This window comes from Denticeps clupeoides, chromosome 6, assembly GCF_900700375.1.
Source record: "Denticeps clupeoides chromosome 6, fDenClu1.1, whole genome shotgun sequence".
In the NCBI taxonomy this organism is placed as follows: Eukaryota; Metazoa; Chordata; class Actinopteri; order Clupeiformes; family Denticipitidae; genus Denticeps; species Denticeps clupeoides.
The window spans coordinates 15513478-15539746 of record NC_041712.1 but is presented as its reverse complement, the minus strand read 5'-3'; the positions used below and the strand labels follow the sequence as shown (position 1 = coordinate 15539746).

The following is a 26269-nucleotide window of genomic DNA, read 5'->3' as shown; positions in this document are numbered from 1 at the left end:
CAGGTCCGGTGACTGTGGAGACCAGGTCTCCACTTTTTGTTAATTACACAACTCCACATGTGTTCAATCTACCAATGTAAATGGTCATGAAAATAAAGAAAACACATTGAATGAGAAGGTCTGTCCAAAATGTTGGCCTATATTGCATGTATATTTACAATTATGGCATCTAGCAGACACCCTTATCCAGAGCTACTTACAATCTGTAGTTACAGGAGCAACTAAGGGTTAAGTGTCTTGCTCAGGGACACAATGTTAGTAGGTGCAGTTTGAACCTGTGGTTTTGAGGCGAGTGTGTTACCTACTACGCTACTACCACCCTGTATGTAGAAAGGAACTTTATCCATAATGCTGTGTTCATTAACCCAAGTCTGCCACTTTAAAAGATGAATTCATGATAAGAACCACCCTTTTAATTATTTTACCAGCGCTGCAAACATTTGCACCAATTAAAGTATTAACTACATTCTTGACATTCACACAAGTACAGTGTCTACATCATAGTACTACATCATTATTTCAAACTTTGTCACTGATTAATCATTATTATTTTGTATTATTTTCAACATTTGAAGAGTAGCGTACACATAGACAAGGAGCATTTTTATTGTCTAAAATAAACGAGTACTTAGGTGTTGATGTCACTCAGAAGAAACTAACTCACAGCAGTAATTAGTGAAGTTAGGTAAAGCGATTCATCCCATGTAGTGCTTTTGGATGTGCGCTTTTATTCAACAGAATACACGTGGACCCTCGTACGCTAACTTTTGATAATGTGTGTGTGTGTTTTTCCCCTTTGCTACCGCACCGTCAAATGTGCTTTAGTTATGCAAAGCTGCTCACTGTTTACCTTTCCGACGCACGCTCGCCATTGGTCCGTTCGGCCTGTCAGTCACGAGGTGGGCGTGTCCCCGCAGCCCTGGTGCGTGGCGTCCAGTTTCTCTCCTCAGACCTGTGACAGACAGGCTGTGGTACGACTTGACGCGGATAAAAACTGCCAGATTTACCGCGAGCCAGAGTGACACTCTCCGCTCTCCGGTTTTATTTCGCGCGGAGGCCGGTATACGTTCACATTTGCTTTTATTTCGTTTCGTACAGTTTGTCCGGACTTTATTTGGGACTTTACTTGCCGCGCATTTTCTTTGCAACATGGCAGAGCCGCCGCATTTGGTAGAGACCGACCCGGATTTCGAGCCTCTCCCCCGGCCGCGCTCCTGCACCTGGCCGCTGCCCCGACCTGAGTTCACAGAGCCGGGCAGCTCGAGCACATCCTCCCCGGCGCCCTCGGTCAAACAGGAGCAAGGAAGCAACGTCGACTTCATCAATAACCTGAGTTTACTAGAAGAAGCCGACGACTACGCCGAAGAGCGGCCAATCTCCCTCTGCCAGGAGAAGTGCGGCCACCGGCTCCCGCAGCAGCATCACCATCCGCAGCCGAACCCCCAGCTGCCGCACCAGCAACAGGTGGCCCCGCTCTCCTCTCCGGCGGCGGCCGCGCAGCGCAAAGGCAGCTCGTCCCGCCGCAACGCCTGGGGGAATATGTCCTACGCCGACCTCATCACCAAGGCGATCGAGAGCTCCCCGGAGAAGCGGCTCACGCTGTCGCAGATCTACGACTGGATGGTGAAGAGCGTGCCGTACTTCAAGGACAAGGGCGACAGCAACAGCTCCGCCGGCTGGAAGGTAGGCGGCCAGATCTCGCGAGAGCAACGGGGAGCCACACAATTACTCCTTTCATGCAATTACTCGTGTCTAAATATATACACACACACACACACATATGCGAGAAGTGAATAGATATAATTTATTTTTGTTAAATTAACAGACATTATTCCTGTATGAGGAACTGGACATGCAATTAAACGTAGTAAACAAACCACTCGCTATGCCAGATCAAACATGTTTTGTCTTGTTTTAGTTTTTTTATTCATTTTATATATATATATATATATATATTTGTCATCTAATTATGCAATAGTGATTCATAATGAGTCATAAGTACAAACACAGGATGTACCAGAAGTGTACCTACGCCAGTTTTTCTGTGTGTGTGTGTTTGTGAGTGTGCCTTGTGTCTGTGTGTGTGTGTGTGCTTGTGTGTATATGTTCGTCTGTCTGTGTGTGTGTGTGTGTGTCTGTGTGCATGTGTGTGTACGTGTGTGTGAAGTCGCCGACTTTGTTTTGGAATTTCATGAGCGAGTGGGATTGGGGCAAATCTCGCCTCCTCTCGGCTTGTGTAACCTGTCTACACGTTACGCAAAAGCACGCACGTGAATGTGTGTGTGTGTGTGTGTGTGTGTGTGTGTGTGTCGTTGAGGTCGTTTGTTTCATGATCCTTACGTACAGTACTGTTTAAAAGTTCACTGCTGTTTCAAAATCTCCTGATTTTCTTTTGTGTACATTAAAATGGCTTGAAAGGAACAATTCAGAAGGAATATCAACCATTGGCAACGTTTGTAATAATGATGCAATGATAATGGTGGTGTACTGGATACTGTACTAGTGTGACGAAGGTCAGTTTTATTGTTAGTTTAATCAGCGCAACTGTTTTCAGCTAATAATTGAAAATATCAGTAATTCTAATAACCATAGAAGCTTTTAAAGTGACATACTTGAGTTAACAAACTCAGCGTTCCGTTGGAACTCAAGATATTGATATTTCATTTACAGCATGAACAATGTCTGGAGTTTTGTCCCCTTTGATGTCTGTTTAATGCACCAAACAATAGTTTCCCATCCAAATAAGGACATTTCTGAATGGTAGTGTATCTGCCACAATTTGCCGACATAAGCACCCCTGCATGCACAAGAGGGCAGCTGTCTATCTATTATTCAAAACTGTAAAACTGTATCAGTGTCTGATCGTCCCAACAATGTTACAGCCCATGAATATGTCAATAAGAGAAATCATGTAAATCATGAACAAGTGCTAAAATGGCGATTGAGGAAAGATGAGGTTTCTGATCATATGCCTGGTCATTGACTCTAGGGGATTTTTTTTTCATCGCTCATCAAGATTGTAAGGAAGAATATAATAGATCTGTACCGATCTATACCAAATATGTCATCAAATAATGGATTGCACACACGTTATTGACCAGAGCCAAACACATATGGTAGTTGGTTTAATATAGTCCACACTTGCTTTCTCTTACAGATGTTTTGCACTTTTGTCACCATTTACATATACACTTTGTATATAGGATTTAGTTTTTTTGCCTATTTATTTCAGTAGATATAGTTATTTATAAACAGCACAAACAAATCCCACAACTTGTACAATAATACTTACACACACCCTTGCACATTGTTGTTGTTTGTTGTTGTTTTTCTACACTGTACTTGAGAGACACCATCTACCGGAATCAATCTCCTTGTATGTGCTTGCACTTACTTGGCCAATAAATAGGATTCTGATTCTGATATATATATAATTTTGGGTTGTGAAATGTGTCAGTGGGAAAGTCACCTGACACCCTCAGCTTCCCTGTTCACACAGTGGTATGCAATTTGTCTTGTGATGTAAAGATAAAGTTGAAAGACATGTGGGGCTTTGAGGTGTCTGGTGACCAACTCTGGCCATCACTGCTCCAATGGAAAGTGCTGTAGCCTACAGTGTCGTGCTATTTCCCGTAAATGAAGCAAATGAAGCCTGAACTACACACACAAGACCGCTCAACACCAATCATGGAGTCAAAGTGATATTACTTTTTCAAATGTATTGTTATTTGTATTATTATTATGAAGAAGAGGGCGTATTCCTCCTAAGCAAGTGGTCTCAAAACTACAGAAGAAGGTAAGAAGAGCATCTACCTAAAGCGTTCATTGCTGTACGTTACAGTGTTCAGGTCTCAATGCAAATTGTCGGCAAGCAAGTCCTGTCCATGTTATTGATGAAGGTTTGTTGGAGCACCGGAGGTAATGTCAGGATTATGAAATACGACGGCACATAGACAATGCTGCTGAAGAGTGGCGATGAAACTTGGTGAAATACGCCCTTGAAGTGAAAAAAAGTAGGCCAGACTGAGGCAGCACAGACGTCAATACCACCTCCCTACACAAAAGGCTAAAAATATCTTGAGGATTACCTGTCATTATGCGTAGACGCAGGTACTCGAAAGGTATGTTGCCCAACTTAACCGTCACAGTCTGTGCATGCCATGACAAAATATCGTCTGATCCACAACCGCCGTGACGTCACTGCCCAGGCATTCCTCCCACTCACGGGATGCTTCAGACGTTTCGCAGGTTTGACACCTGAGCCTGAGGCTGTGCGCGGGACGGCAGTGGAAACACATGAATTTAATTGGAATTGGTTTCGGAGCGCCACTGACAACTGTGCTCGACGCCTCGGGCCGGATGAAAACCCCTGCAGATTCAGCTGCACTCGGCCAGGCAGCGCGCCACATAGTTGGTACTCAGACTCTTAAGCTTCTTCTGAAGTGCTTACAGATGTGGTTACAGGCTGGCTGACTTTACAGTCTGTTCATTGTACCCTAGCGATGAATACACTATTCATGGCCTTCAGCTCATCGGCCGCTTCTGCATTTTGATCTTGAAAAAAAATATAATAATGAGGGTTCAGAAAATTAAATGTGACCGAGGAAGGGTTTTTTTTTTTATTAGGCATGACAATTTGTGTCCCTGTCCAAACTTCATGATCCCATATTTGCATGCTGCGGTGTGTACACTAATAAAAGTGGAACCAATGAACCAATCTTAGGCACTAATATTAATCTCAGGATTTGAAATGGGATGTTACATTTAACAAAGCTAATCTCTGAAATTCTTCTTGGGCGTTACATGTTCCAAGGCTAAAAGTGCGTGTGCATGAGTGACCCTGCCCTAATGAATAGCAGTCTCTCCATCTGACGCTCTGTCCGTGTTCTCACATACTCACTCTCTAAGTCAGGCTAGCGTTAGATTTGTTATAGAGTGCTCTCTAATCTCCTCCAGGGAAGGACTTTTAGTTGCTGTGCAAATGTTTAACTACAGCCTTGGTTTCAGCAGATGAACCTCGTTACCCCGGTGGAGCTTTGAAGACCAGAATAGACTACACATACTGTCTCTTTTTTACGTACACACACACACCAATAACAAAACGGCTCTCTGAGCCTCAGAACACATAGGTTGACCGCGTGCAAGGTTAGCCCAGTGCAAACAGCAAATCTGTTTCATGGAAGAATCTCATGGGCTGGTGGGTGCAGTGGAACATGGGTATTTTCTACAGAGCTCTTGAACGCGGCGAGCATGGGAGACGCACTTATTATGCTGTACCACGAAAAAGAAACGTGGAGCAGATTACAGGTGGGAGGTGAGCTGCTACTCTCGTCTGCACCGTGCAGTATGCAGAATAGCTGCATTTTGTTTCGCACACGCATGCAAGACTTGCACAACAGATACAATGTCAGTATGAAGTGGTTCACAGTCAGATAGTTGTACAGCATCTGTACAAATTGTAATACATTGTAAAACGTACAAAAGCTGAGTAAAATGTGTGTATAAAAAAATTAAATTAAATATACACTTCTCTCCCATGATGCAGCTTTAGTAGAAGTTATACAAAATGCACCATTGGCATTAAAAACACAATGTTGTGGTGCAGCAAGTCGTCACTCTCGCTGCATTGTGAAGCCCCTTTAGCTCAGGGTTAGAGGACGGCTGCAGAGAATGGCAGGCTCAATATGTTGGCGCTGGAGAGAGGTAGAACAATGGGGATGCATCACATGCACTGGAGGCCGGCCCAATGGCTTTTGTAGTAACGAGATGGGAATTTGGGTTTTCCTCTCAGTGAGGAATTCTCACTGGAGCTTTCCAAAGGCATTCCTTAATAACTAGTTCCTGCTTGCAAAAAGTGTCATAAAGCTCGTTTGAGCCATGAGTACATTTTTCCCCGGTGCAATCACAAGAACGAGCCTCAGTTCCATAGAAGACAAAATCTGGTAAAATGAACGTCTGTGAGGAATTTCTCACCTGAACTGCTTGCACTTTAACTTGATAGAGGTTACTAACATTACTACTAACTGCTATTTTGGTGCACTATGGACAATTGTGGTAAGTTAAACTGTGTTTAAACAGTGCACTTGTAAAATTGTGCGCGGGTGAGTGCATGGCCATGTACATCTTGTGTACTTGTGCCTGCGATGACACAGATACAAAAACGTTAACTGTGAGTGGGAGGGACTACACCTTTAGTGGGAGGAACTACACCTTTAGAGTCACACTGACAATAAAAAAAGTAAATAAAAGTGTAGTAACGTTAGGGTTTTTCGGTCATATACATTTTGTGTGTGTGTGTGTGTGTGTGTTTGGGTTGGGGTGTGTGTGGGGGGTGGGGGTGTGTGGTAAGATAAGGTAACCAATTGTAAGAGTTATGCAAGCATGCGCTTACTGGAATGAGAGCAGCCGTGGGCCAAAGTCTGCAGCGGCTGCTGCTGGTGAGTCTGCGGAGCTCCCTGACTTGTTGGAGCACAGAAACACACTAGCTGGGCTGCTGCTCCTGCAGGTGGTCTCACACACTTTTCCCACAAACCCACAGTGCTCAGATAGCGCCTCTCAACATGGTGAAAAAATGTCTTCCAGTGGCAGCTCTGTTTTTTTGGCTTGACTCTAAGCCCATGAAATGTTCTCCTTGACAATAACAGGAGGCAATGCATGACAAAAGAATGCAAGGGAGTGTGTGTGTGTGTGTGTGTGTGTGTGTTAGTGGACGATGGTTTAAGTAGGGAAAAGCATCAAACATCCTTCATTCCTGGACCATGTGTTCACTTCCCTGTCCTTTCCGCAGCGGACGTTGTCATGTGCCCCCCTCCCGCAAAGCCTCTGATCCCCCAGATCTGGTGACTGTGTGGAGGGAAGCTGTGGCATCTCCAGCATTCTGTTTGTTTTGGTTGGCCTTCGTGACTTTGGTGGCTGTGAACGCCACTGCTTTAGCAGGAAGTTTAGTGCCTGAGGGTTCAGCGACACATGACAGATATAACTAAACTTAAGAACAAAGGTCTGATAGGGACACTAGTTGGTCAGGTGTATTATACAGTAAACGCAGTGATGAAAAACTACATAATATATTATAGACCAGATTTTTATAACACCTGATATCTTGACAGACCTCATTTTTAGCCAATATGTGTGTTTGTTTTTTTTTGTTTTTTCAATTTCGCACACACAGTATAAAAGAAAATGTAGCGAATGTAAAATAAATGCACAATAAATTCATAAATTACTCATTTAAAGTTATTAATAATTTCTAAAACATGGTACTCATTTATAGATATAAAATTTGATTTATTTTTCAGATATTTCTCAGTCCAATGAGTAATTTTTGTTATGTGAATTACAAAATCATGGCAAAAGAAAAATTCTTAATTAAATTTAAGTTGCCAATAAAGTTGATTATGTGCCCAATAAAAGTTGAGAAAAATAACACATATACACATTTTCTTTCATGACATGTTCTGCTGGCCATGGTGGAACCTTTGGCTCTGGGCTATTTTTACACTTTCCTGTAAAAACAGCCGCCATGTCCCTTACAATGAGCGATGATGCATTTCCTGCTGAGTGGCTGGAAAATAGCGCCATGCGTTAACATCTCCTCCCTGAAAACACACACGCACACACACACACATCCACAGAATGGAATGGAACCTTATTGTCCACAAAAGAATACCATTCACATTTTGGCAGTATAAAAGATACATGCTATGACACAGACAACACGTCGACCATACATTTATTAATCCTGGTTTTATAGCAGTAATAATGTATACTTACCAAGATAAAATCATTCAGCATACTGCACACAGCCATCAACTCATACAATTCATAATAATATTCCATTAATACAGCAGACTAATGACTTACGAGAATCAACCAATTTATTCAACATTTTTTGGTTTGGGACTGTGAGCATTCTGAACTTACTGGATGTGAATTTTTGCCACACATATATTTTTAATTCTGTATATGTATTATATACTATATATATTTGCCAGTTTGTGTTGATGGTGGACATTCGCAAGTATGAAATATTATAAACAATAAATAATATAAATAATAATCACTGAACAAATTGTTGCAACAAAAAAATAGGAATTATATTAATCAACAATTTACTGTGTGATATAAAGAATGTCAGGGAATTCCATCAGATATGACATATTCTGTTTCAGTGCAATAACAGTGATTGATGGTGGCATGGAACAAAAAAATACCATTGCATATCTGACCCCTGCTGAGAAGAATAATAGTAATAATATGAAGTGCTAATATGAAGTTGATAATAATATAGTAACAGCTGAATAACAAGGGAGGGGTCAGGAGTTATGTTTTTCTTAACACTTTATCACCATTGCAATCCCCTTGGGTGCAGGGGGCCCAACTTCCTGCCCTCTCCACCCTGAAACTGTGCTGCCATTGTTGCCTGGGCCAAGTGGGTCTTCCAGTGTTTTCCTCCTATGGCTCTTTGCAGGGCCCTCTGGGGGCCTGTCTCCCCAAGGGAAACTGCCAAACCCACGGCACTGAGGAAGGCGTGTTCCCTGGAGCACGGCCGCTTACCGGAGTCAGGCTGTTTATGTCAGTGGCCTGCGACTCGGACCGTTGCCACACGTGCAGCGTGCCAACTGCCAAAAGGGCAACACCTGGTTAAAAACACTAAGCTCAGAAAGAATCATAAAATGTAAGAAATTGAAGATAGATGTCATAGCAGTGTTCTGTGCATTGAATGTGCATTGAATGGGTTCGCTAGTTTGATGAGGAAGGGTTCACTTCAGTTCCTGAGACATAACACGCTGTCTTGAAGGACGAAAGCTAAGAGGCGAGATAAGATGAGCTTGGATTTCTGCGATACATGTAATGGCACAGTTCACCTAGCAGACTTGACTCATTAGACCGAAAACTCTTGGCCTCGGAGGAACCTTTCATGTAGAAACCTACTGTACAGCTGTAAGTTAGGAAAACTTACAAATCTAATTTTTACGTTCTCTGAACTTCACGCCTATGCCACAACTACATGGGCACGAAGTGGAGAGAAACTTAAAAGTGCTTCACAGCCAGTTGCCTTACATTTTTTTAATTTTCCCGCTGAGGATTAGACAGAGAATGTTAATTACAGGCTTAATGATTAAAAAAAAAACTATATAGATCTTATATATAGATGGTATGAAGTATCCTAAAACAACAGTTGACCATAAAGATGCTCCATTGAGCGAGCACATGAGAAATATGGGTCAGAAGGTGGTGAGGTTGACGGGTGATCATGCTGTACCCGTCAGCTGACTGAATGCGGCTCTCTGTGTGTGTGTGTGTGTGTGTGTGTGTGCGTGTGTGTGTGTGTGTGTGTGTGTGCGTGTGCGCAGCTTTGACTCCGAGCTCAGCCCGATGCCAGGGGCCTGTGCGTAAGACTATGGAATGCAAGGCACGCCGGAGCCGCTGTATTGTGTTAAAGTCCGGCTGTGGGGAAATCATTCCTCCCCAGTCCCCAGCTGGGCTTTCAGACCACACACTCGCTGCAGAGCCTGCTGAAAGAGCGAGAAACGGAGGACCAGATGAGCCGATAATGGCTGTTACAAGGTGGTGTTTCTTGCTGTGTATGAGGCTGCGACGGTCATTACAGCATGACTGGATCAGGTCAACGTATGTGTTGCAAGTATCTGCAAACACAGTCTGTTAACTACAGAGGGAGGGGAAACATTGAGAGCGAGAGTTCACAAGAGGCAACTCTCTTATGAAACAGAAAGAAAAGATGAAGGGGGGGGAAACAAATTCTCCACCCCTCGTGGTTGGTTTCAGAGGAAGCCCACTTTCAAAACTTTTTGCCGAGTAAAGAATATACCCAGTCACAGTGGGACTGGAATCCCTCCTTCCTCCACCCTCCACCCTTTAAGGGTGTCTCCAGAGGAGATTTCTCATTTAGATCTTAATATTACAGAGGAAATGAACGGACCACCTTAAACTTTTGCCTGTTGCTGCCTATGATTGCCATATGAATGACATAGTCATAAAGAGATAATAGAAGCTGTGTCCCCGTGACCATTAATGCTAAATGAATTAGTTGCTATAACACACACACACCCCCCAGTTTACTGTCATGTTATCCTTCTGGCTGCCAGACAAAGCAGAAAAACCTCATATCTCACATTCCTAATTGCCGTCAGCTTTAATTGTTCATTAATTTCATGGGGTCAATGCTGTGTCTCTCATAGCGTTGGAGTCTGAGCACGGCACAAAACCTGTGTTTCTTATCCCTCGACCCTCTGAATTAAAAACAAAAAAAACAGCTTTGATCTTGTCCTGTAGTGCTGCGAAGGTTCACAATTTCTAATTCAGGCTGTGCACTGCCCCAAGCACAGAACAAAGTGACAAAGAACAGCAGATTGCAACAGAATGAAGCCACCTCGTACAGAGGGAACATTTGATGGGTTACAAATTCGGACATCCCTCAGTACATGTGTAGCGGGTCCACCTTAACACCGTTTCTCCATAATTGTTTTGAATTAATTATAAGACACAATAACGTTTTAAATATTATTTCCCGGGATACATCCTGGTCCTGATGGCCGCTAGGAGGTACTTATTCTTTAGAAATGACAGTAAGAACACTGGTACACACTCCCATGTAGTGCTGTGGCAAGTCCCAGTCACATTTCCGCTCACATTATTTCAAGCCCTTTACGTTCCTGTGCAGAGCTGTCTTGCTTGGTTCTTTGACCGCAAAGAGGTGCACGTTTCTCAGCGTGCACGTCTCTATTCTGCGGTTTGCCATGTATCGAGTGGAGGACATTTTCTCTATTTCCTGTCCCTGCTCTTTGGAGTAGAAGACTGCAGGTTTCACATCAAGGTAGAGCATGTTGCTGAACGCAAGCTTTCAGCATGAAAAAGAAATCCGTCAATGATTCTGCCACCACCTCTTTCTCTATCTTTTTATAATTAATTTTTTTCAACTCACAGCCATGCTATGCGGAATGTGGGCATTCAGTCCCCTTGTACACATCGCAAACTTCTTGAATGGCCAGAGAAATCTGTGGTTTTCCTGCTGCTGGCGAATGAATCAGCGGGTCCGTTCCTTTCCCTTCCTTCCTGTGCATGCTCACTGTGCCTGACTTTGATTTTGTCTGAATGCCACTGGAGCTCCTTTAGTGGTGAAGACCCCAATTTGCCTCCCACCTTAGTGCTCCGCTTCCCTTTGCACCTGGCCGTGTGCGTGTCCTCCGCCAGACTGGGAGAGGCAGGCCAGATTAGGTGACTGTATCAGCAGTGGCCAGCGCTTCCTGTACGAATGGAACGGATAGAGGAAGTCTGCTGATGGGTCCGTCTCAAACAAGACCAGTGGGAGTGCTTTTCTCTCTTTGTTTTCATCTCACAAGCACAATTTGGGGTACTGCTGTTATTATACATTAATTTACCCAGCAATATTTATGAATTAAGTGAAAGTGAAGTGATTGTCATTGTGATACACTGCAGCACAGCACACGGTGACACAACAAAATGTGTCCTCTTCTTTTAAACACCCGGGGAGCAGTGTGTGGGGACGGTGCTTTGCTCAGTGGCGCCTCAGTGGCACCTTGGCAGATCGGGATGCGAACCAGCAACCTTGTGATTATGGGGCCGCTTCCTTAACCGCTAGGCCACCACTGCCCATTATTTTATTTAAAGTTGAATAAAAAAACCTAGAGGAATTTACAGAAAATGACCAACCTCTTATTGCATCCTATGTTGTCATATAATTGCTAATGACCACACAACTGATAAAGACCTCTAATGAGGGCACTAATTTAACTGATTACTGATTCATCTCATGTGCCCTTAAGTTTTTGTTTTGTTCTTTGCATATCAGTTCAATGCACTGCGTCATTTCTCAGCCACATTTTTGGATGCCGTACAACCTTCACTGAGCATTTCTTAATTCTGTCTTCTACTACGTTCTGACTTCGGCAGCCTTGTCCCTGTTTAGTTGTGTTCCTGATTTTTGCAGTTAAATGTGGGGCTTGTTCACTGGGGTAAAGTAATGGGTCCTCGGGATTTACATGATCACATAAAGATAAAACATTAAGGAAATTCACATTTTTATGATGTTTGAGCATGAGACCTATTGACAGATGGAGGTTAAACCATCCAGAATGAGGAGGTAGCATGTGAGAGCTGCCAATCATCAGGCTCCACCAATTTTAAACTCAATTTGTATAAACATCATTTCAGGCTGTGTTCTTGGGAGACAGAAATAGAGACAAAAATGGTTGATATGATAACTTCTTCCATACAGGCAATTATAGAAAACTCAAGTGACTTTTCCTCCACGTCTTCCTCTACTACTACTCTATCTGGAGATTTAAAGAGAAATCTCTTAAAGCATACAAATGCCGAAATCAAAACTTAATTCCCTTAATACTTTTTGCCCTTTTAGTCTTTAAGAATATAGAAAAATGTAAATTATCCCAGAGATTACAAATCAGGATCATGCAGAATATGTCTGTAGAATCAGAACAACATCCGAATGCATCTCAGAAAGTTCACAGCAACATAGCTAAATTTAAATTTGCTAAAGTTACACTTGCAAAAATTATTTGGGACTGAAAACAACATTTAAGTTTAATCTTTGTTCCTTTTTTTGTCCTTGTGGTCCATGGGAGCCACACATATTCTACTGTAAATGGTTGGGAGTTGACGTCAGCATGTGGCACAGGGGGCCTTTTGTGCATCAGTATTTGCAGTCTGATCAGCTGGATCTGAACCTCGCACACCATGAAAGTGTGAAATAGATGTAGAGAAAGAGTTTAACGTATTTCCATTGTTGGACTTTAGCTTCTAATTTTTCACTGGGAAACACCTTTAGCCTTATTTTTTCAGTCACAAATGCTAATGTATGTGCGGAGATGACGGGGGTTACAGGAAGTGGGGGGCGCAGCAGGAAGTGGTGAACCCATTGAAGCTGTCATTGTGAGCTTATCTTTGCAAGTTTTTTTCTAAACCAACCCCCTCCCCTCCCTTCACATTCCGTCTTATCATTCACACAAAAGAAACCGACATTCTCTTTCCTGAATCTCTGCAGCTTAACCCCTAAATAACTCAACATATAATGATATGAGGATTTCTCCAACTGCACCACTTCATTTAAACAACACAATTGCTGGACTAATGTAGACTGCATTTTTTTGTGATCCAGCTAAGAAAAACCGTGGCACTTTACAATGCGATGGAATGATCACACAGGGCCAATAATCTCCAAGTCCACGTTTGTTGCAAGAAAACAGCGTAAAGTCAATGTTAACTACACCGCATCCCTGTAATGTTCAGTGGGCACTAAAATCTTGCCTAGGGCTCCAAATGTTTTAGGGCCAGTACCTGTTTGACAGTGGCGGAGCTGTGAGGTGCCTCACGCTTAATCTTGACAACCCCAAGCTCTGCATCACAGCTGTCGCTTTTTTTCCCTGTGTGGAACCATTCCTGCACTGCAATGGCACTTTCGGACACTTTCCACACGGTGTGACATATGGCTGGGGTCCCCAAAAAGTTTTCATAATGTCTATATTATTCTTACTTAAAGAATAAGTAACTTTGCGGCAAGACAGTTAGTTGTACAAAGACAAGTTTGAGTCGTAGATCTTATCAAGACCAACATTGTGATATTTCCCTTATGTACCAATTTGAAAAAAAAATGTCAATGGGGAAAAAATATTTATTTCTTATTATAGTTATTTTTTGGCACTACCAGAGCATGAACACTGGCAAGCTATATATCAAAAATTATTACTCTATTGTGTGAGGTCGTTAGTCTTTATTAGGTCCTTTAACAGAATGGAAAACCAATCCCTATCTTCCACTTCATCATCTGTCTCTACAAGGCTCTCTTAAATTGCCATCAACCAAGTGAACATCCATCTATTGATTAGCCATTGCATAGATATTTATGAATTCTGAGTCTAATTGTTTGTGATAAATATCTCATTTCAATCTGTAAATTGTTTAATTGACCCATCAAAATACTATATTGTGGACTAATGTATGAAAGTCCAATGTATATAGCATACAGAAAAAATCTGCCTAAATCTCCGTTTATACTGTATGTGTGTAAGACAAGCATCAAATGGTATACAAAAGAGTTTTATGCAAAGTTTATATCTCATGGTAATGCAATGGGTCACATTAATTGGTTATATAACCCTGTATTTTTTTTGTGAAACATGTATGCCACCCTAAAATGATCACAGATCCATCCTGGCCACCCCACTGAAATTTTTCTGGCTCTGCCACTGTTGTCTGAGCCAAGCAAAACCCAGGATCAGAGCTAAGTAATAACAGCCATAATGGCCTACATAGCACAAAACTAATTTCCATTCAACATTGAAGAAACATGCGCCGCATTTGACAGCATAGAAAAAGAGAGTGGACAGACACAGACAGGATACACAAGTTCAACACAAAAACGCAGGTGAAAAATGATAAAGCTAATCTAAACAATCTAACATCTAAATCAGTGTTTCATATTTTTACAGCATTTCCAGACAAACATGACACAGCTGCGATGGGCAGGAAGCTGGATAACTTGTCCGTGCGTCTGTTGCTTCATCTTGGCCTCAGAGGCTTAGTGGATAATGACAATCACAATAGGACGTGATGGTTTGCTGCCCACCTGACTAAATATATGAACAAAATAAGTACTGAACAGGAGGTTGAACCAAAATGTGGGGTGGCTTAGTGAAGCCATTGAGAAGACCGACCAAAGTCAGTCAAGGTGCAGCTGGCCCACAAGAAGTCTGGTTTTGTTTATTGTGACCTGTGACCGTTGCCTTGTGCTCTATGCTTCACTAGTTGTGGTGAAACAGCTGTGCCTGGTGCACAGACGTTTAGAAGAAAAATATACCTTTTTCTCAAGGAGAGTACTAGACGTAGTGTACGTGGCATGTTTGGTAGCAATAGGTCAAGTACATCGTCGGGATTTACATAAAAGAAGAGAAGAGAAACTTTGTTGGTGTGTTTGAAACACTGGTACAAGTTTCTTGTAGTTCAAGTTCACAGAAAATTGTGGTAGTTGTGTCAATTGTAATATGGATGTAATAGTGAACTTATTAAATATGAATATGTTCACTCACTAAACTGTGTTTATCCGTAAATTATATGAAAATGAGCCGGATGGGGATTTGTTGGAAAATAGATCCAAACTGTAATTTACCTTGTATTTTGCCAAGACATTGAATGGAAAGTGTAATTAATTAATTGTTAGTTGATATATTTATGTATTTATTTATTAATTAAGTACCCATTTTCTGAATTTTGTTGTTCCCTTTCAGCTGAAATAAATAATTGGGAAAAGCGCTGGTGAACGAAAATGGGCGTGGCAAAGGATGCAGTGTGTCTTCCTTGATGACTGGTACATTGGATTGTTGGTTGGTTTGTTATTTGGTTTTCTTCCAGCCACACAGATGGGTTTCTCGAGGCTGAAAGACACTCAGAAAGTATACAGATGGGGGCTGGGTGATCATATGTGTTGACAGCAAGGAGGGGAGGTGAGGTAAATTTACCACAGTGAGCCCTACAAAGGCGCCTGTAGGCATCTAGAAATAGACAAAAGGGGATGAAAGAGAACACTGTGCCATCATCTTCCATGGCACGGCTCCAAGGACAAAGTCGGCGCTTGTGTTTATACATTTTTTGGAGACACACAGCTGAAAACCTTACACACACAGCACCAATGATTGTGTATTTTGCATATTATTGACCCCTGCGGTTCTTTTTAGTCAGCCATTGGTCTCATTAGCCATTGTGTTCTTCTTCTAAGCACTCAGCCTTGATACATGTTTCAAATATTTTCTTGGAATTGACCTCATACCTCAATTGACTTTGTTCAGTCTAATGATAAAGGTGACGCTAGGTTGCATGTAGGACATGGAAATGATGATGCTGTCACTTTTCTGTTAATTTGGTGTTCTCCCCTGGTTTCAAAGAAACACAGAACGTTCATTTCCTGCTGTTTTTGTGCTTTTAACCATGAAGAGAGAGCGATTGTTTTCCCCTATTTTTGCAGTAGTGATAGTAATCTGCTTTGAAAGTAACAGAAAAATAGGCCACAGTGCTTCACACGTGAGATGAGGACTTGGCCCTGTCGGGTAGTAATGAAACTTCAATAATTAATTAATCTTTTAAAGTTTTTGAATCAATATTCAGTAGCCCTTTCAGACTAAAATATGCCATTTACTGAAAATGAGGTGACAGCAACATTCATTATGATGTAAACACCTAATCATTTAGTAAATTAGATTTATTCATTAATTTTACTGACTTGTTTCTCTCACACAGAGGGCATTTTCATTGGCCAGCCCTATGCCTGAAAGCATTTATACCTGTTTTAGAAGAGACACCAAGACATCACTGGACAATGTTTCATTAACTATGGAAATTGTCTAGCTGTCATTTGTTCAACATTTTCATTTGTTTAATTACATTAACAAAGTTGTGCTGTGTTATTAAAAATGCCATTAATCATGTAAAAGTTTCAGAGAACCTGAAAATTCCCAATTAGAATATAAATGTTTTTAAAGCCAGTATATGCTTTTGCCTTTTCTCAGTCGTCTCGGCTGAGTTTTGTGGCCTTTATTGAAAAAGCAAATCCCAAAATGGCATGTTCAACAATTCTCTGCAGCATGAAGCTGAAAATCACAGCCCTATTAAAACTCTTTTACTCTGTACAAACCAACGCAAACCCCCCCCAGGTCCGTCTTTCTTAGGTCTCTTTCTCTTTGTTTTTTTTTGGGGGGGTGTTTTTTGTCCTCATATTTCCTTTCCGTCCTCAACGTGTCTCTTTGCACAGAGGTAAAGGTTGCTAGTCTGTATGTGAGGGAGAAAGGTTGTAGGGTTTGAGGTGTGGAAAAGGAGGTGTGGAAAGGGAGGTTACCAGGGAAAGGGGGTGTTTTTCCGGGCGTGTGGGATGGGGTCGATGGGTTCGCTGTGCAGTGTTCAGCACAGGACAGGCTCTTCCAGCAGTGGAGGGGGCCTGCGGGGGTGGGGGGGTATAGACGTGACGCGATGGGGCCGTCTGGCGTCTGCCTCCCTGTAACACAACTCCTGTTGCTCACACTGACTCCTCCCTGCTGTGTTCTCATTCACTCTGCCACGCACACACATAAACACACATACACTGGTTTTTGCTTTACGTTATTTGCAAATCAAACCATGATACATGTCTAAGACACATTTCTTTCAATCATCCATAGTATCAATACAGTAAGTGTGGTGCATCTGGCCCATAGTAACTCAAATGAGATGTTTCTGTTAGGGCTAATTGTCCTGTCTAAGCACCAATCCCACTGACTAAGATTCCTCAGGTCATTTTATTTTCATTGAACCTAATTGAGAATAAATAAGATAACATCATTACAAAATTAGGTTCAAATGCTCAAGAGTGAATAAAACTCGTTTAGTGAATAAAACCGACAGATTCTCATCACCTCGCATACAGCCAATAAAATATTTCACAGCAGACATCAACATCTAAGACTCTAGCTTCTCGACTGTAAGCTTTATCTGTTCCAGCTGTGTCGAAACTGTTGGCAGGATTGGCATTTGACTCTCTCCTGTACGTTAATTTCACTTCACTGTTGACTTCATGATGCCTTATACTCGAGGCTTTGGTCAGAAGAACAGGAACGGTACAGAAGAGACGGAAAAACATAAAGAACTGTTTGTTTTATTGTCTTCAGTGCCATGCTTTATGAATGGAGGACACACTGTTAGAACCTATCGCCTCGTCTTTCCTGATAAAGGTCTGGTAAAAGTTACCTGAGTTCTCACATGTCCCCACATTTTGGTTCTTCAGCTGTGCAAAGATCAGTTCATCTTCTACTCTCTTAACTGATTTAAGAATGCTGCTGTTTACGGAAGAGAAAAAAAATGTGCCCTTTTTCCACAAAAGGGAGAACTTTTATGAAAACATGTTGCTTCTACAACATATTTACTATGATTGGCCATTTCATCTTCTTTTTCATCATCAATCTCAAAATCCAGTGGCCCAAGATAGTGGTTATAAGAAATGAGTGAGTCTGAGGTCATGACCCCTGGCATATAACATTTAGATGTGACCTGAAGCTGACAGTGCTGTGCACCTCGTGCTCCACAGTGATCTGCTCTCTGTCCTCCAATCCTCCTGGCTACTTCCCATTGTACTTCCCATAATCCCTTTTCATGTGGTCAGTTCCTGTTCGTTGGCTGAAGTTTAGGACCTCCTCACGCTTGCAGTGCCAAGAGTTCTGGTTGTAGGATTTCTCAGCAGAGAATAGCGAAAACCCTCACAGATCATTGCTGACACAGGAAATATATCAGAGCAATTGAATTTTGATTTGGTAGAGAAGGATTTAAAAAAAATGACTGCAGTATGACAATGGCCTTCATTCTCTGTAGGAACAATTTAATTAAGGACTTAAAAGGACAAATTGGGCCGTTTCAGCCTCACTTATCGTTACACTAGGCCTAGATTATAACAAAACAACTGAATGTGAGTCAGCTAGGATCAACATTTTTGGCCCAAATCGGGGGGTGACAAAGAGAACAACTTGCAACCACTATGTCAAACTTGGCATAGGTTTGATCTTCCTCTTGAAAGGACATTTCTGTTATAGATGGATCATGGATATGGCCCTAAAATGAATCATGCTAGTTGAAATCTGCTGCCATCGGCAGGATAATGTATATTTAGTTTATGATGCCGATCGTCCCTGTCACAGCACAGAGACCTAGTTGGATCTTCTTCTATATGAAATTACATAGGGAGGACAGTAACAGAAACAGACAATTACCGAGGCAACTAATTACCGTGACTTAAGTTGCATGACCGTCTCAACCCAATTTTCTGCAGCAAGGTTGGTCTTGACAGAAATCCTGATGGTTTCAAGTGAAAAACTGTCTTTCCCCAAACGCCTGGCATATGATTAGTGGTGACTGCAGTGCCTGTCAGATGACTGAATAACGCTAGGATACCTTGCATTTCAGCACCAGGCTTTTTGGGTGTGACAGCCCAGATTTGCTGGGCTCCCCATGTACTGTGTGCTACGGTGACATTTTTATGGAGCACTGGACAGGCATGCGTGCATTAAGACAATTACGGAAAAGAAACACCACAACTACATTGTGTTCTGGAGGAGCCCACAGAAATAGTTGTGGCTCGAGTCGGCTTTCCTGCCAGCGATCAGCCCTCAATGTAAAACATATTTCAGCCAAGTGGATCCCCATTCCAGCTTGGACCCGCGTCCAATGTCATAAAAGTTCAATGATCCTCACGCCCATATCCTGAGAGACTCCTGACCACATGGCTTATCTGCTAAAAAGCTCGGCGAGGATAAATTGAAGAATCCTGTGGTTTGGGGTTTCTGACTGGAGGGAGCTGTAGTTCTGTCCACATGCTTGTTAGGGAAAGTCCCGGGTGGGTACTTTTCTATCTATCCTCTGTTTTGTTGAGATCCTTTTTTTCTCGCTTAGCATCCATTTCACAAGGAAACTGACATCAGCTCTCTTATTCGGTAAGGCCTGGACATTACGCGCTCCAATAATAGGACTGCATTTAATTCTGCTGCCTCGTCTGAAGCATGCTGTGCTGTTTTGCTGTAGAACATTAAAGCAATAAGCCGTGGGCCATGGGTTACAGAGGTTTTATCATTGTTAAGACACATTGTTGTGCCATGAAGCACAATTCACCAAACTTGTCAGTGTAATGGACAGTCTCAAGATTTGCTTCCATCAAATAGTGACAACAGCAATGCAAACCAATACATTAATATTTCATGCATCTTTAATGTGACTCCAATGAGCCAATGAGATGATATGTCTCGAGCTAACCATTTCACTATCTGTTTTTATTGCAATTGGCTAAATACCTAGCAAATGTTGGCGAGGAATTGGGGACACATGCTTCTTGAATTTTGGCATCAGCCACAAGGATGCGTGCAAGAGTCCAGACACCGTGGGCAGAAGCCAGTCAAACAGAGAATGATACTTTAACTGTGGGGCGGTTAATCAGGTCTGCAGCGCCACAGGCTTGGCTAGGCTTGCAAAGCACTGTGGGGTGGTGGAGGATGTGATTACCTTTACCGTTCCCACCACTGGGGAATCTCATCTTGAAGATCTCATCTTTTTTGCAGACAGCTTCTCAAGGATTTTAGCACGTAGTTTTTGTATCATTTTATGCACTTAATAAGCATTTCATGGATTTTATTCTTTAATATAAAGAATAATCAAATATATATTACAGAGCAACTTACAATGAGTAGTTACAGGGACAGTCTCCCTGGAGCAATTTAGGGTTAAGTGTCTTGCTCAGGGACACCATGGTAGTAAGCGGGATTTGAACCTGAGTCTTCTGGTTCATAGGCGAGTGTGTTACTACCACCCTTGTAATGATCTGTCCACCACCCTTGTATATGATCTGTCTATTTACATGGGAATTATCATAATTTGTGTTGTGCCAGTTCACAATAAAACATATGGAAAAGACTCTTTTTTCATTAAGTTCATTTTTTCATTGTTTTGGAATAAATAGGTGAACCTTTTTTTATCTGAGTTGACAGCTTATTGTTCATAAACTTTATTTAAGTGCTCAAACAAGATGGGTCTCGGTGCACAATTTGTACTTACTGTCCATAATCAGAATTCAGCTCTTTCACAGAATCCATTCACATCTGGCCTCGATTGCTGATCTGTTCCCGATATTTTTGGATTGTGCAATTAGGCGTGTGTGCAGAACATATTGGGTGGATCAGTATGCCGGTGTCCTGTGGCGTGCCATAAAACTCACAGTTACAGTCTCATAATTTGTGACAATTGAGTTCAGCTTTCAAAGAAATTGTGAATCAACATATTTAATTAATGCCGTTTATTGAACATGTCCATGCGCAACACTGATTATAAGTAAATGTGCATACAGGAGCTATTTCACCACAGGTTCGGTGTTGTGTAAGTGGAAAGCTAATGATTCAGTAGGCGGGAAAGGGCTGTGCAGGTGAAACTGGGTGGTGTAACACAGGAAATGGGATTAAGTTCTATTGTGAGGAGGGTTTAGGCGTACGATTAGGTTTTTCAATCTGGCTGTTGAAAGCAACGGTCGTTTCTTCTTTTTTTCTCCATGTACTGAGGCTACCCTCTCTGTGTTCTGTTTGCGAGAGGTTTTCTGTTTTGTCCTCATGCAGTTAGGGGTGGCCTTTTGGTGATGTGGATGTCATCTTCTTTGTGTTTTCATGTATGTTGCAATGTATATTGCTTTTTTTTGGCCAGTGTTCATGCACACACTCTTAACAAGTCTTGTAAGAAAAACAATCCAACTAAAAATAGCGTTTTAGAGGGTTTCTTGTGTAATTATTTAGTATTTTGACGTGCCTCCATGCTTTCTCACTTTCTCTGCCCTTCCCAGTGGTTTTGCTTTTCTGCCAGTACAGAGGTGGTCAGGGTGGGAGTGGAAAAAGCATGGCAGACAAAATATCATTAGGGGAGGATGTGTGCATATACACAGAGTTCTCTGTGTGTCTCGTCTGTTTATTTAAGTTCTGTTGAGTGCCTCCCCATCAACAACAAAAAAAAGTGACAAATGACTTTTTCCCCATGAAAGCAAATAGGCCGTGTCTCCAATGTTTAGCTGTGTTTAACTCTGTAATTCCACTGCATGCTTGTGTGGTGAAAAATATTGAAAAAAATGTCTCTCTCTCTCTCTCTCTCTCTCTCCCTGTCTCCTTGGATTCCACAGAACTCAATCAGACACAACCTCTCCTTGCACAGCCGCTTTGTTCGCATGCAGAACGAGGGGACGGGGAAGAGCTCGTGGTGGATGCTCAACCCCGAGGGGGGCCGGAGCGGGAAGTCCCCCCGCCGGAGAGCCGCCTCTATGGACAACAACAGCAAGTTTGCAAAGAGCCGTGGGCGAGCCGCAAAGAAAAAGGTCAGAGGGGCTGCAGCTCACTCGTCCCCCACGTGCTTTTGATCACCCAAGGGTTGCAAAAGCCCGCAGCTGAAGGGGTTTACTTGAGGTTACTTTGTAAGGGTCATGTACAGCCAGAGTCCATCCAGAGTTTCATAGGGTTTTAGTGAATCACAAGACACATGGCGCTTCTTTTTAAAACATGTATCTTTTTAAGGAAATTAGGTCCAGATGGGCGTAGTTCTACAACACCATATAAGGATGTGTCCATGTCTTCTGTTGAAAGTCTTCACGATAAATTGATAAATTACGATTCTATATAGATTGTTCATGTACACCATTATGAAACAGTACTTACAGTGACACTGAGGTGGAAGTGGGATTCAATATCACAACCTAATGTAGGGCCTAAAAAAGACAGTATTTGTATAGTTGGGCCTAGTGTAAGATCAAAGGGGTCTTCAGGATTTACGCAAATAAATAATTAAACATGACAGTTAACTTAATATCTTAATAGAAAACTGTATATGTATCTAGAAGATAAATGTACTACACTTTCTTGTTGGTGTGTAATTATTTGTCACTCAAACCACAATTTTTGATGATGTTATCTAATACATTATCTCTACGGCTGCACATGCAAGGTTCACTATTATGGAATGGGTTTCTAACACTCCACATGTTTAATATTTATGGTAATATGCAATTTACACCTTAATGATGTGTTCTATGTCCCAGTTAAGTATTTATAGTAATCAATATTTCATATACACATTATTATTGGTGTAAGCATGATGACAAGATGACATACCTTGCTCTTCGCTTTAGGTATCCCTGCAGGGAACTGCAGAAATGGCAGCAGACAGTCCCAGCTCTCAGTATTCCAAATGGATGGGAAGCCCAAACTCACACAGCAACGACGACTTCGAGACCTGGACCACATTTCGCACCCGTGCCAGTTCTGATGCCAGCACTCTAAGTGGGCGGCGCTCTCCCTTCCTCCCTGAGCAGGATGACCTCAGTGAGGGTGGAGATCTCCACCTGGGTTATACCACCCCAGCAGGCCCAAAAATGAACGCGCCACTGCCCAGTTTGTCAGAGGTTACCGGTTCACTTGGGCACCATGGTTCTGAGAATGTGATGATGGAGAGCCTTCTGGACAACCTCAACCTCATCTCCCCCAAAAACCAGCCTCAAAGCTGCCAGGACTCCTCACATTCTGCTCAGACCTCGCCCATGATGCAAAGTAGCCCTGCATACTCTCCCTACCCCTCTCCCAGCATGGGTTCCCAGGCCCAACCTCAGCAGGACTACCGAAAGTGCCTGTATCCTCAGGCAGGTTTGAGCAGCCTGTCTCCCATCCCTATGCAGTCACTGTCAGACACGAAGCCTGGGCCTGCTGGTTTTGGGCCCTTCTTTGGCCAGTATAACTGCCCACCGGGGCTCCTGAAAGAGCTCCTCTCGTCAGATGCGGACTCCCACTCGGGTTTGGCCTCAGTTGAGACAGTGGTGACCCAGGCTGGAGGGGTAAGAGGACGACTGTTGCCTAACTATAGTGGACCAGGGCAAGTTGGGGCCAAAATCATGAGTCCTCATTCTCATGCACATTCTTCCCACCCACACTCACACCCGCGTCAGATCCACCCCTCGACTGGCATGAACGGCTGTCTGCTCCCACCTCTTGGACACACCGTTCTCCCTAGGTCCCTCAGTAGCCTGAAGGCACACATCCAGCTGGGCCACAGCCAGCCATCTGCACACCTTGGGGGTGCTTCACAAGCATACTGCCCCAACGGTAATGGCTTCATCCGAATTGGACACCCCCAACATATCCACCACCACACCGAGAGACTGCCCAGTGACCTGGACGACATGTCTATTGAGCGCTTAGAGTGCGATATGGAGTCAGTACTGCATGAGACACTCATGGATGGAGACTCGCTGGATTTCAACTTTGACCCTGTGGGGCCATCACAGGGGTTCGTTCATGGGGTCAAGACCACCACACATAGTTGGGTGTCAGGGTAACTCAGTTAGTGCATTGGACAAGTGAAGGCACCTGTGATCAAATGAAGGTGTTTTTATGCTCATTCTTTTTCAAATAGACATCTGGGATATTATTTCACCATCTTAAAATGATTATGAATGTTTTCTGGACTGCCCTGTCCTATATCATTTTTAAGTAAGCAGCCTGGAGAACTACCCTCATGAAGTGAAGCTGAAGAAACCCTTTACTCTTGATTTTTTCTTGTTCTACAAGTGCTATAACTAGCATCCATGAAATGCAAATGCTCTTACTGTGGAAAGGGGGCCTTATATTTTTATATAATATATCTCCTCTGGACTCTGTACCCTATATTTGATGTCCCCATCAGTATCAAAGGTTTATACACAGTTGGCAAAGAGTCAAATGTAACCCCCATCCCTCTTCTTATCTCAAAAGTGCCTATTAACCCAGGAATGTTTCAAAATACCACAAGCTGATGTTTTAACAGTTTTGCCATTTTCAACTCAAGCATGAAGAAGAATACAGTCATTTGACTGCCGATTGTTGATTTTAGAACTATTAAAATAGTTGATCACTGCGAATATGGGAATGCAAAAGTAATTCACAAACCAGATCAATAAAGAAAACTTTTCAATTTGGATATAGGACATTTTTAAGTGCCCTTTGTAGTGTATTTTTGAAAATGTTCAACTTGTCTGGTAATCCACTTTCACATTTAAATTTACGGCATTTATCAGACGCCCTTATCCAAAGCGACTTACAATCAGTAGTTACAGGGACAGTCCCCCCCCCCCCCTGGAGACACTTAGGCTTAAGTGTCTTGCTCAGGGACACAATGGTAGTAAGTGGGGTTTGAACCTGGGTCTTCTGGTTCGTAGGTGAGTATGTTACCCACTAGGCTACTAACACCCTAGTTATCACAGATAATAACTTATTTTAGATAAGAAAAACGTTTTTATTAAGCCATAGTGTTTTAATCTACCTTTGTTCAATGATGGGTCTGTGATTGGGATAGAGAGGGACACGAGCTGGTATGGTTTGGTGTGTATTTAGAAAGGCAGAAATTACACAGGAGAATCCCGTGTTGTGTTTCTCAGGAGAACTGTTTGTTTTGATGCCCAGGAACCTTCTAATTTCACCACCCATAGCCTTATATCTCTCGGAAATAGACAGGGGTGTGCATGGCATTAATTGAGTGTAAAACATCTCTTTGTGAGGAGACATAACTGTATTTTATCCTTAATTAAAGGTTGCCTTAAAAATTCTTGACCCACTGTGTTGAATCGTAACAGATTATAGTCAGGGCACCTCTTGGGGCATTTTTCCAGTCTTCATTTTTCAATTTTGGGTATTTCTAGTGAAGTCCAATTTCACCTAAACGTGTACAACTGTATTTTTCTGTAATTCATACATGGACTGGAATTAATATATTGAATATTATAATGAAGCTATAACTGCACACAGTTGCTTGGATGTTTCTGTGTTTTTTTTTACTCTATAGTGTGACAGAAATGTATCAGAAGAGCAACAACCTATTCCAGTCCTTCAGATTTTTATTTAAATAAACCTTTTTTCTAATTTCATCTCCATTCCATTTTCTTTTGTCATCCTCTGCATTTTATTCTCTCATTCATGCGTTTTACTCCTAAAACTTTTTTTTTGGCTTTTCTCATGAAACAGCCATACAATGGTTTTGGGTTTAATGGCATGGTTTGCTGTGAGTAACATTTGTCTTATACTTTTTGCAAAGAAATTGTTAATAATGATGGTGTATTCCCTCACAAATAAGTCTGCTGTATTACGGTCTAGAAGCTACATGTCCTATATCTCATTCTCTAGCCATAATTAGCTGGAAAATATTTAGACCGCACATAAGAGATAAACATCGCTTTAGGCTGTGGCCCTCAGTGCTCAGTACAACCATTGTCTTATTGGTGGATTCATCCTACCATTTTCATGCAGCTTCATTGTGACCATATGAAAATTTTGTAAGATTTGTAAATGCTCTGTTGATATATGGTTCTTGAATGTTCTGTACATTTTATGCTGTGACTTAATGAAGGTTTATTGATATTTAAACAACAAAAAAAACTTTAAATAACCCAGAAATATGTATATTTGAAAATGACCCACAGAGTTCTTAGTGGTTTGCTGTTAATTACAATATAACAGGGTGGCCTATATAAATAGTCATGTATATTTAAAGATGTTTTGTCTGTGCAGCATGTGTGGTTCCTGTATAATATGCTCTCTTTGCAATAGTATATACATGTTGTGTATTTTAGTCTTTTGAGGTCTCTACAATGTTGTGTTAAATCTTGTTCCTACAAACAGTACTAGTTGTTAGTGTAATGCTTGCCCATGCCACAATGTATGCA

General features: G+C 42.1%; 1 protein-coding gene across 1 annotated transcript; it reads left to right on the top strand.

Annotated features, from left to right (window-relative positions):
• The first annotated feature begins 876 nt into the window (after positions 1–876).
• foxo1b (forkhead box O1 b) lies at positions 877–24686 on the top strand. The gene is made up of 3 exons (XM_028983092.1): positions 877–1683; positions 21713–21904; positions 22712–24686. Exons 1-3 carry the CDS (start codon positions 1150–1152, stop codon positions 23909–23911), a joined length of 1926 nt encoding a protein of 641 aa, XP_028838925.1. The 5' UTR covers positions 877–1149; the 3' UTR covers positions 23912–24686.
• The last annotated feature ends 1583 nt before the right edge of the window (positions 24687–26269 follow it).

Excerpts from the sequence above, each read along its gene's own strand:
- foxo1b (XM_028983092.1), top strand. The coding sequence starts at position 1,150 with ATGGCAGAGCCGCCGCATTTGGTAGAGACCGACCCGGATTTCGAGCCT. Across the intron at positions 1,684-21,712 it reads ACAGCTCCGCCGGCTGGAAG|AACTCAATCAGACACAACCT; the intron begins GTAGGCGGCCAG and ends TGGATTCCACAG. Across the intron at positions 21,905-22,711 it reads GGCGAGCCGCAAAGAAAAAG|GTATCCCTGCAGGGAACTGC; the intron begins GTCAGAGGGGCT and ends TCTTCGCTTTAG.